The 12,679-nt window shown below is 42.9% G+C and overlaps 1 protein-coding gene across 1 annotated transcript in view; it reads left to right on the top strand.

Annotated features, from left to right (window-relative positions):
- Positions 1-12,679, top strand: part of neurl1aa (neuralized E3 ubiquitin protein ligase 1Aa) — a 79,772-nt gene that overhangs the window by 49,016 nt on the left and 18,077 nt on the right. Inside the window, exon 4 of the mRNA XM_073477687.1 lies at positions 10,497-11,225. Coding sequence (XP_073333788.1) covers positions 10,497-11,225 — 729 coding nt within the window. The remainder of the gene's footprint in view (positions 1-10,496; positions 11,226-12,679) is intronic.

A 12,679-nucleotide genomic window follows, 5' to 3' on the forward strand; every position in this document is an offset into this window, starting at 1 on the left:
TGGTACATGTGTTGCTGATAGGCTGCAATGGTCATGTCGTTTTGGGAATGGTGATATATGTCATTTTGGGAGATGCTGACAATCCACCTAATTAGTCGCTAAGATTTGAAGATGTGTTAAACAAAAGAGTAAATTTGTGAGTAGGAAAACCAAAACAATTAAGTGAACAGCACTTAATTGCTCCTTAGAGGTAGGAGAAGCTCTGGAGTCAGGTGGCAGTTCGCTGTCGGTTTGCCAGGATGACCCCAGGTTACGTTTGGAACATCTTTGATGTAGAAAGATTGAAACAGAAGTCATAATAAGGCATGTGATAATTCGCCCCACAGGGATCACCAGGGGTATACATCATACATGACAGAAACAATGGGGGCAGGGCTGATTTAGTGGTTTCACACCTCCATGAGCATGATGACAGTAATTTAAGACTTCCCCCTCCCACCTTCCAACATGCTAATGAAGCAGAGGCTGAAAAATGCAGTAACATTCACAGTGACTCCATTAACAAATGCATCAAGTCTATTTCAACTCATCCATATTTTCATGCTTCTGCTGCTACAAAAAAAAAGTGTCACATGCTGCTTGGCGCCTGAGGTAGCAGGTGATTGACTGCATCTGGCCTTGACTTGGGCAAATACAATATTGCAGAGGTTTGGCAGGATAACCTTTGGGGCAGGCTGAAGCTGTCCCCATAGGCTTGAAATCCAACAAGCCCAAAAAGGTTGTTTAATATATACCCATGTCCTGGTTCCTAAGGTTAGCTGTCACTCTCATATGTACACACACATACACACACACACACACACCCAGCAGAACTTTACTTGACATCAGAAAGGAGGCTGAGTAACTGAGCAATTCCAGCTGTTGTGAAGCCAGCAGGACTCAGATTGTATGAGTCAGTCACTGTGGAGCTTTAATCAAGAGGGGCCCTCTGTGGGACTTCCCTGAAGGACAGGAGAATAAAGTCTGATTGCAAAGCCTGGAGGCTGCTAACACCTCTCAACCAGGCTGACTCAGAGGAGGAGTTGGCCAATCTAGCTGTCACCACAAAGAAGCAGAGCAGTTAATTTAGTTCATACAAAACATAGTGTCCTGGAAGAAAGGCTGTCTCAGTATTTCACCAGGAAAACTACATTTATACTCTTTGGTGGAAACACTAAAGAGGTTCTGACTTCTGATGTGTTTTGAGAGATTGTCCTCAGTGGATGGATTGAATTACATGGTAGCTTTTGAGAATGCGGTCCCATTACGCCATCAGGAAGGAGCAGCATTTTCTGTCACTCAAGATGAATGGCAGAGCAGCAGTAGTAATGAGAGGAAGACTTGAAATGGCCATTTCGGTCTTTTTCCATTGAAAAATATGATGCAGGTTTTTCTCAAGCATAATCAGACACTCAAAGCTTTGTGTTTGTGTGCTGTGCTGCGTTCTGTGTATATGAAACCACAATCTCCTTCTCTGTTTTATGTAACCACTCATGGTTTGTTTTGCAGGACGAATCACCATTGATTGTAGCAATGTGCTGTTGTGTAAAGATGACAGATGTGGGCTAGGTGAAAGGAAAACTAATCCTGGAAACTCTTCAGTGAGAGTAAAACAATGTGTGAAGGTTTGATGGATGAAGGCGCGGCCGGCCTGATTCTTTGTTTACATCCTTTACAAGACGTGTCAGAGGAGCTAGCTTTTGTCTGACGGCGTGTCGTGAGCCGGGGTCGTCCTGTTTGAACCTTTCAAAACATGTCAGCGTTCGTAAGTCTAAAGTGAGGAATTGCATCTCTGACAGAAATGGCATCCCTCATGTGTTCTCATGTAGCTTTCCGGCTGGATTGGTGGGAGCGGCTTCTACACCTACATGTGTGTAGATGTTTCTGTTCACTGATTTTACAGGTATAGGAAATTATGATTAAGTACGATTCAGGCCTTGTCCGGCAGTGCTGAATGCATTGAATCCTGATGTCAACAAATGTTTCTGAGGTGAAATGAAGTCCAGTTTAAAGGGGCCTTATTAAAAAAAATAAATAAAAGGGGGAATTTGAAGGAACAACAGCGTTGACATTATGTCAAAGACATCTATGCACTGTGTTGCAGAGATGTCTACTAAAGTTAGAATGCTTGCCGAGCTCATCCTGTATCATCACCACTTTGTACTACAAGAGGTGAGTTTTAGGAAATATATGCCAGTTGCCTACATGCTTTCTCTTAGCTTTTAGTGTAATAAATGAGGAAAATAAGTTCACAAATTTCAAGTAAGGAAATACTGTTACATCTATTCCCTTACCAAAGAGAAGAGTACAACCCTACACATTCTGAATTCAAGTTTCTCTTGTTAACTGAACTAAGATGAGCTAAATTGCCTCCTTAACTCATCATAAAAGACACTTCATTCAAACAAGACTCAGCAAATTAAACTAACCAAAACAGTCTTGGTTTGTCTCTACACAATCACCTCTGGTTTGTTGGAAATAAATCATTAGTTCACAGAATCTGATGTAAAAATATGCCTATGCCCAGTTGCCTATGGCACTTGTATGATTAATGAAATACAGCAGGTTTTAAAAAATTAAACAAGTCAGAACTTCTGTTTTTACACTTGTGGTCACTGACTTTGCTTTGGCTGTCTTGTTATACTCTGGCTCCACTCCTAGGTCTCCTAATATGAAGTCATCTGTAATGAAAGAAGTCTATTAGGACCGTTTGTTGTGTCGTCCAGCTCAGAGAGAGAGGGACCAGGGTCCCCATACTTCTGGGAGAAACTGATTACTTTCAGTGAAATGATGGTTTGATTATTGTGCGCACTTGACTGGCACTGTTGTTTGACTTGGCAGGACTCCCCCACCCAGCTAATAGCAGCACTTACAAATCCTCATGCTTCACACACGCTCTCCAACAAAAACACACAGAGCAGAAAAGCTGCTGTAAATCTGACTTTTTCGTACTTAATTAGCAAATGTGGTGGTTTAATGTCGTGAAGATCTCTAGACATCAAGCAACGCAAATTTAGCATGTTGTGTTTCTTGGCTTCAGTGTGCTGCATAGAATATATGATGGCTGTTGGTCAAAGAGTTCAAAAGGCCAAGAAGAATGAACTGGATTTGTGTAAGTTGGCATTCAGTATCAGTTTTAAGTTACTGTACCTTGGCTGAACAATCCAACACACTATATTTCTTTTCAAGGAGAAAGAAAATAATTCAATTTTGAACTCTTATCAGTCATGAGAAATTCAACAGATAACTTTGAATGGGGGTAAACTAGAGGTAACTCATCAAGTTTTATGTGGAGTTTCCTGTTTTTCCTCAATTCTGTGTGCCTTCACTGTATTCAAAAGGAGTTATTTTACCCAGGGGCATTCAAAGCAGGATATTTATTGAAGATCATTTGCTGTCGAACACAACTCGCTGTCTCAAGCATCGCCAGGGGAGTCGATACCACAGAAACTGCGCCCTGCTTATACACTTTTAGACCGAGAGAGAATGACAACAAGTCATGAGGTTTATGAATGTTCCTTTATGACACAGTTCAAGCAAGTGAATGACCGTCAGGGTGACTGATCAGAAATAAGATTAAAAAATAAGACAGCTGTGTCAGCCATGTGCTGTGATCATGCTCCCATTAAAAGGATCATTCCAGTTTATAACAACTTGGGTCATCAATAAAAGAAATATAGCCGCAAGCAGCTATTTGCCGGGATCAAGCCTACTTTGCTTTGGTTTTTGACCTTCTGCTAAGTAGCACAAATCCAACATGGCGGCACCTTCACCTGGACTTGTGTATCAAATTTCTAGTCACTTGGACTCACTGTGTTTCTTTGGCAAATGTTTCCATAATCAAATTTTGTTTTGTTAATTATAGTGCCACATTATGCCAGATTTTGCTCATTATATGTTGAGTAATGACATCATTTCCAATACTGTGCCAAGTTTGGTGTTTCTAGCTCATTCCAGCTCATGGCAATTTGAGTCGCGGCATAAGACAAATAATAATAATAATAATAACAGTAAACTGGCACAGTATCAATAAAAACACAAGCAGGCAGATGATCCTGAAGTTCCTGTTTAAACTTTGACTTCTTGATGGTTATATTTCTGTCACACTTACTTTGGGTTATAGATTCAAATAAAGATATTTAGAATAGAGTTGCAATGATTAGTTGACTAATTGATTAGTCAATCGCGAAATAATTAATCAGTGACTATTTTGGTAATCAAATCAATTGTTCCAGTCATTCATCAAGCAAAAAAAAACACCAAACATTTGCTGCTTCTAGCTTCTTCGACGTGACAATCTTCAGACTGTTAATCTAAAATAAGCAAATTCAAGAAATTGCTGTGACCTCTGAGAAATTGCATATTTTCAACAAAATCTCACCAAAACTAGTGTACTTCTATGAGGTCCAGCAAACATGATTACTAAGTTGAGTACTAGTAATAGGTCGATCCTTACTAAAGATATTAAAATGTAACCCAAGTTGGCATAAAATCAATAAAATAATGTTTTACAGTATTTTCAATCGGGATTCTTTTGGGTACAGCACAACAAGTTCTAAACACATCATTGACACATCATAACCTTATAAAGATGACATGGCAAAAAACTTAAAAATTAGCTAAATCTTTCATAATTATCTTTATCTTTAATCTTTCTATGTGAGCTAAGATTTTACATTTTTAATCCTGTGTGTTTTCAACACTGTAAACAACAGATTTCACATTACACGTTTCACCCTATCCATTGTTGATTTAAAACTGAATTAGTGCAGCTTTCACAGTTGAACCAGTTTTAGAAATAAGCAAAGGGCGGACCTGCATGTGTTGAGCGTGTCACTCTTCACCCAGTCATAAATAATTAGCCTAATATCAGCCTTCCTCCGTGCTTGAGCACAGGAATAAAGCAGGGGGGCTTTATTATAAGAACCTTATGATGGAGGTTATTAACACTGAGGTCCTGGCATGCTGATTGGCAGAGAAGGGGCGGCACATGCTGCATTCTGCCGATGACCTAAGGGATAGGGCTTTTGTGACTTAGCGGGCATTTTGCCTGGCTCTTTGTTATGGCCATGTGTCGCCCTGGGAGCCTGCTGCTCTTTCCAAAAGCCCCGGGTTCAAAGCTGCCCAGCCCGATCAGGGAGCGGGGATTGGGCCCATGCCAGGGAATAAAGAACATCCCAAACATCTAGCACAAAGACCCTTCTGACTCCATCTCTCTCTTCTACGATCCCCTGCTCTCTCTCTCTTTCTCATAGCTGCTTTATATCTCTGTCACTCACTCGCCTCACCCATGTTGTCTCCCAGCTTTATCTGTTCCTAGAGAAATCTCCCTGGATATCCATCTCTAACCTCTGCCTTCATAGCTGATCCCCAGTTTCCTTTCCTTTCCTTTCCTTTCCTTTCCTTTCCTTTCCTTTCCTTTCCTTTCCTTTCCTTTCCTTTCCTTTCCTTTCCTCTCCTCTCCTCTCCTCTCCTCTCATCCCATCTCTCTCACCTCACATTAATATCACTCTAGGATCTCTCTTCATTTTTTCTTCCTAGTTCCAGCACTCTCGTTAGCTTTGCCTACATCAGATGAAACCGCCTCCAGAGACTATGGATAAAGATAAGCCCTGTGAGATAGATTGTGTGCGTGAGACAGAGTAAATCCCCCAAACCACCCTCCCCCTCCCTGCCACCACCCCGCTCCAACACTGGCTCAAACCCCTGGCACGTTCCGTCTGCTCAGGCTAGCAAAGCCACTAAGCCAGCCTCTGCCTCTATCCACCTCCCCATGCACAGCATTAGCTAACCTGCTTTGCAGCTATTCCCTAATCAAAAACATTTCCAGCCTGAGACAATGCCTGTGCGGGCCAAAATAGACACGCTGCCATTCTCCCTCCCATAAGCACCCTCGTCCATGTATTTGCAATGGATTAGCCCAACAGGTGCTTGATCATTCTGATCAAAAAAATGCTCCAAGGAGGGAAAAAAGGCTGAGCCAAATGGTTTTCGATCTTTGTATATCAATGAATCAATCAATCCAATGAAAGAGCTGATCATAACTGTCATGCTCCTCCTGCATGATTGAAGCATTGGCTCAACCCAACAGGTGCTACGTTTGGTTTGAAATTCAATCAAACGTGTAGAATCAGGTGATGACCCCCCTTCCCCAACCCCTCCAGGCTCACAGTGTCAGCAGCTGCATCTTCCATGGCCCTATTACAATGTCTTCCTACATGAGAGAGAAGTAAACACACACACACACACACACAGAAACACACACACAAAGAAACACACACAGAAACACACTGTTTAATGCTGCTTTCAAAGAGCAGAATTCTGGCCTTGGCCAATGAGAGAGAGCATCTGTGAGTGTTGGATTTGAAAGGGACCAATAGGACAAAGAGATTGTATCAGTTAAAAACGCAGGTGCACCATGATTAGCGGGCAGCAGCTGGTGAGGTCACAAACGGACACATGTTGAGTGCACAGAATCACACAAGCTTTTTCAAATGCACAGTAAATATTCTCTAGTCCTCTCAGTCCTCTTTCTGTCCTCCAATCTAACAACAAGCTTCAGGAGCACGTCTCACCAGCCTTTGATGAATAAAGAAGCAAAAAAGAAGAATGCATGGCACACAAGCCAGTATGGTTTTAAAACGACTCCTCTTTGAAATGTGAGAGACGAAAGGGAAAAGGGAGACAGTATAAAAAGGAACATAAACCCTCAGAGAAGCTTTTTGAAAATAGCTGATAAAAGACTAGCCCATATTTTTTAGAGGAATCAATTTACCGTGTGTATGAGTTTGTGTTCACACATTGTGCGTTTGAGTTAAGAGTCGGTGTGACACAGAGAGAGCAAGAGGTGATTTGTGGCTCTTTGGAAGCCTGCACGGACTCCTTTCAACATAAATCCAGCATTGTCACAGGCAGCCATCCCTGCCTTCCTGGATTTACCTCTCAGTTCTCGCTCCCATCCGCTGTTATCCCCCGAGACATGTCATCATCCTCTCTGCAGCTCCAGTCCTCCTGTATGTCCCTGAGGTCTGCAGCAGTCTATCCTATCGTAATCCAATTTAGGATGGAGTGATGGGCGGCAGAGGAATGGCCAGCTCTGGGAGAAACACATACACAATTTTGTTGATGTCGTTCAAAATCCCTCAATAACACAGAGCGAGTGGGTCGCGGCGACTGGGCATCACAGTTTGTTTGTGGTTGAGCAGTTAGCATGCTTGCTCCTCTCTCTATGGCCAAAGGCCGTCCCTAATCATCAGAGAGCATGATTTGAGGCTCGAGCCACATCAAGGTTTCTCTACTTCATTAAAGGCCTCCCTTCAGCAAATGACTCTATGTCTGAGGAAATGGCACCAAATCAAGAAACGGGTTACATGGCAGATTGAGCTGTTCAGTTACAACTTAACAGCTATACATCGACAGGCTCTGGTAATTTCCACAGCCTGTCCTCTAAGTCCTGGAGAGGGTTTTCATGGAGGCTGAGAGTCCATCAGGGGGAATTGATCGCAGAGGAAATAGCAGATGAAATCAGAGCTGGCATGCTAGTCATCTTCAGCTAGCCTCGGGGACTCACAGTTAACTGCTGCACACTTCTGAGCAGAGAGGTGTTTAATGGTTGATTAGCAGTCCCTGGGAGCTGCCCTGTGCACCTAAGGCACTGTCCTCTCCATTTTATGCCTCTCTGAAAAATCAATTAGCACAATTACAAGGCCTTAGTTCCATTAAACATTAATCACAGAGCGCCATGCCTAGGGTTAGCAGCAAACATTAATTGTAGGCTGACATGACTTTGAGGGAGCGGCAATAGCATCTCAGCTTTACAGTGTACAAGAGCTCATCAAACAGCATTTCAGTGATGATGTAGAAAATCAGACTCGTCACTGGAAGGTGATCAAACACTGAGGAGATTGCTGTCATCTTCAGTTCAATTGAACACTGGCAGCATGGTACGTGATGTCAGCCACCGACTTTGTAGACGATGAAGGTAGAGCCCACAGAGATGTGGTTTTAGTGAAGATGTGGAGTCGGATCTTGGATCCTGGAATTACTGTTTCTAGGGCTCCTGGTAGTTTTCTGGTGCCGATCAATATGTAAGTATTGAAAACTGTCAAATTGAAGGTTGAGGAGGATCAACACTCTTCATATAGAAACACAGGATTCTCCCACATTATGTTATGACTACCAGTGTGGCTCTAAATGATACAATACCCATGAGCCTTGGTCACTGTTGCTATGAAGAAGGCAGCAGTCAGTGGCATTAATCAGAGCTGGAGCAAATTCAAAATTTGTTGTTGCCTTTGGTAACAAAACACTGTGTCACAGTTGCTGAATACTTCCAAATTTACCAAGAATTCAAATGTGAACTGATTTAGGCTGCAGATCAGGTTTCTACGAAGTGCCATCTTTAGCTTCTGTGTGTCATTAGCAGTGCATGTAGCAGAATTAAGTAAGACGTAAGAGTTAAGCTCACTGATTGGATAAAATGCACCTTAGAAGTCATAGTTAACTTCTCTCTTTACATCTCTATGTACACAAGCTTGTATCTTTTGGCACATGAATTTATGTGACCCCGAATCGGAGAGTGAAGTGATTTAAGTAGCAGTTTGCGTTATCCAGATTCTCCAAAATATAACCTGTTTATTTTGGTCTTGCTAGTACTGAATTTTGACCTTGATCATTGTGTGTGGTTCTTTTGTGCATCTGAGTCGTAGTTGACTAGTCTTGTGTTTTTATGTACACAAGCTTTTGACTTTTTAACCAAAGAATCAGATATTTTCTGATGCAGGTAATAATCTTTTATTCTATTTTGATGTAATTTTATGTCTATCCAAGAAGTGGCCTAACTGCCAATTACCTATAATTGTCGATGCAGAATATTAATAGGACTTTTTAATTTATAGTTCCTGATATTTTAAATGCACGTTTTAGATGTTCTTGTCAAGCTGATTTTGTTTAGACACCATTTAACATTTTAAACTTTGGCTTCTTTTATTGAAGGAACAGTTCACACTATAATGAAAATTCAGTCCATCTACTCACCCCCTTGTTTCGGTGTTCAGTAGACCATATAGTCATGTTTGCTGATGACATTCTCATGCATAAATGAAATAAATCATTTCCTTGATGATCTGATTGTAGAATACTGCAATTTTATTTTTAATTTACCACTTAAAGTAATTTATTATCAAGAAAATCGAGTTAAAACTATATGGAGATACAAACTACAAATGTCAAGCTATATCTGTCTCAGCCAGTATGACTTCTGCTCTCTTTAGGCCTGTCATGAATCTATCTTCCTTTGGCTTGTGTCCCTTTCAGCTGTGTGAGGGCATCATAAGAGGCTTGGCTCTTCTGTTTTCACTGCTATAGTTTACAGTTAGCTGTGGGCAGCCTGTCCCACAGCCCTACTAATTGAGGCTAAGAGGTTTATCTGGAGTCAGGCTCTCAGGTCCTGGTCAGAGAGGGGCCCAGAGCTAACCAGAACTGGAGAGACTCTCCAGAGACAGTCAGTGGCAGGTCGCTGTCTTTCATCCTCCATCCTCCCCCCAGCCCTCCTTTTCTTTCAATTGCTCTCCTTCACCTCTTACTTTGACCTGAGAAGGGTCACTCACTATGTTCATAGCCTTCTCTGTGGGGGAGAAGAGGTTATTTTCTCCTTCTTCTCTCAGTCTTGTTTCCTCTGTCTGTCCAACAAATACGCATGTGCATACATCACACAGGTACCCTGACAGCCTATCCCGACAGCCCACTCAGAGTAACAGGGGTCTTTCCCAGGACGCCAGGCTAATTTAAGCCCTACCACCAGACCAGGAGGGGGTAGGTGGGAGAGAGACGAGGCACATTTAGAGGTGTTATTTTGAGCAGGCATTGGATGAGCAACCTGAGGGCAGCTTATCAGAGGTGGAGTCATTTGCGGGTGTATTTGTGTGCATGTGACCACTATTCCTGCTATAAGAGACATGTATTGGCTGATATTCATGGCTCTCTGTGGAGTGATACTGTACTATGGATTGCAAAGAATGCAACCAGTACACACCCATACACTCACACAAACACACATCCACACAAGTATTCAGTTTTGCTTCAGAAAAGTACTTTGTTCTTTGCTAAATGACACCATACAGCGTTTTCTTGTATAAAACTTGATGATTCAGCTCTGTGCAGATATTGGAGCAACCGACTAGCTTCTTTCATTTCTTTATCTTTAAACACACTTCCTGACATTCTCCTTTGGCACAGCGTTGAATAATTAGAACAGTCCTGTGTTGCATTCAACTTGTACAACTGAGGTTAAATTGCTCTCTCTTTTTTATCATTATCTTGTTGTCAGAGTAGCTGCACATTCAGCCCTTCTCAGAACTGTATTCCTAACAATTGGGATTCCGCTGACTACAAACTTCATCGCTACAGGCCTCGAGCAGATTGCTAATCAAAGCAAAACACAGTAAGGCCACTATTAACTGCTGTTCTTTCTTTCTCCATCTCCATCCCACTCCCTCTTCTCTCTCCTCCCTCTCTAGACAGTGAGATTGTTCCTCCCGACTGTCTGCGCCCACGCTCCTTCACCACAGTGCGCTCCTCCTCTCTGCGGCGGGAAGCTGACGACTCCCGCCTGTCTGTCAGCCTGTGTGACCTCAACCTGCAGCAGGAGGATGGACGCTCCACCCACACTCACTCCCACCGCCACACACTCCACCTGGCCTCTGCCTCCTCCTCCTCCACCTGCCCTATACCACAGAACTCCCTCAACTCCCAGCAGTCCTCTCTGCTGCCATCTGCCCTGGAGAGCGACCTCCACTTCCACCAGCTGCGGGGCGCCCACATTAAGACGCTGGACGAGCAGACGGTGGCGCGATCTGAACACGCACGAGAGGAACGCACTCTAGTGTTCACTAACCGGCCCCTGCGCACGGGAGAGACTGTCTTCATCAAAGTTACCAAGTCTAGCCCGGCACGCTCGGGCTCATTGTCCTATGGGGTGACGTCCTGTGACCCCGCGGTGCTGCGCCCCAGCGACTTGCCCTACAATCCGGAGGCTCTGGTTGACAGGAAAGAGTTCTGGGCGGTGTGTCGAGTGCCAACGCCTCTCCAAAGCAGCGACATCCTGGGCTTCTTAGTCAACCAGGAAGGGGAGGTCATCCTCAGCCACAACGGCACCAATGTTGGCATGCAGGTGTGTGTGGACAACTCCCGACCACTCTGGATGTTCTTTGGTCTGCATGGGGCTGTGACTCAGCTGAGGATTCTGGGTAAGTAAGCACTGCATGAAGTCACATAAGATACTCAGAGTTAGACAAAATAAAATGAAAAGCATTTGAAAGAAGACTTAAAGGTTAACTCCAAGAATTGTACACATTAACATGTGCTTACTGATTTAAGGGAGTACTACTTTTATGTGAAAAATCTAGTATCTAGTAAATTATTTTGTGGCTCCAGAGGAAGCTTCATGTAATCTGATAAATGTTCTCCAGTGATGTCACTCAGTGACAGTCCACTGGTCTAGCTTTGTACTCCTTATTTATGTTTAAAAACAAATGATCGAAATCGATACAGCAGAACCAGAGATAACACTTTTTTTTATTCCACACATTCTTCTTCCTTTTTAAAATGTGGCGCCTACATTACCCACAATTCAACTTAGCCACTGAGAGACATCACAGGAGGCATTTTATCAGATTACATGCAGCTTCCTCTGGAGCCTCAAAAGGCTTTTAGTAACATTAGTACCACCTAACGCTAACCCTTTGTACTAAAATACAGTTAGGGACTTGTGAGAGGAAAAGGAATGGTCAAAATCAATACAGGCTGAGATACAGTATACTGACTTTTAGTCTCTCATATACTGTACATCCAAAATCACCAGACCCTACAATTGCCATAATGCAACCAATAGCTTCAGCTTGAGATACCCTCTAAACACAGGCATCTTACAAACTCCATGCCAGCAGTCTGTCAGGTTTTCTGTTAGAGTTAGACAGATACATCAACCAGGCTGAAATATTGCCCAATATTACTGCAGATATATCAGTATCTGCATATATGTCAGCTGATATGTAACAATAAATTACAGTACAGAAATGCAAAGCTAGGCTTAAGGTGGACCCAAAGTTGATGCCAAAACAGGGAGCAGGTTCAAAGGTGAAGGGCTCAGGCAGTCAGGGTTGTGCAGGGTGGCAGAGGTGTGGGAGGCTGGGTGGCGAGTGGTCGAGGAGCCGGTCCGCAGAAATGGTCTGATCACACTGGAATGGGAGAGAAGCTGGATTAGATCGCTGCCGAGTGAAACTAAGAAAACTTCAAACATACAAACTCTAGAGTCACTGAGAGAAACTCTGAGAGAAACCAAGTACCACTGGAGCTGGCGACAATAATCTGGCAGCATGCAGAGGGAAGACCAGGGTAGAAGAGCAGGTCCTGATTAATCCAATGCGCTGCAGGTGTGTGGACCACCTCTGAAAAACACAGTACAAAACAAAACCACAAAAACAGGCCACCACAAAGTCCAATCATGACACCTAACCCTCTGAACACCATGCAGTCGGGCTTTTTTCACTGAGATATTTAAGTCTTGCACCTTTACGAAAACAGTACAATTATGGCTACAAGTAGTGAGAACGTTGAAGTTGAAGTTGAAGTTGAATTTCATTGAATTTCTTCAATAATTACTTTACATAAATCTTGGGAAATTAGATCTCTAAATTCAACA

This window comes from Pagrus major, chromosome 1 (assembly GCF_040436345.1).
Source record: "Pagrus major chromosome 1, Pma_NU_1.0".
In the NCBI taxonomy this organism is placed as follows: domain Eukaryota; kingdom Metazoa; phylum Chordata; class Actinopteri; order Spariformes; family Sparidae; genus Pagrus; species Pagrus major.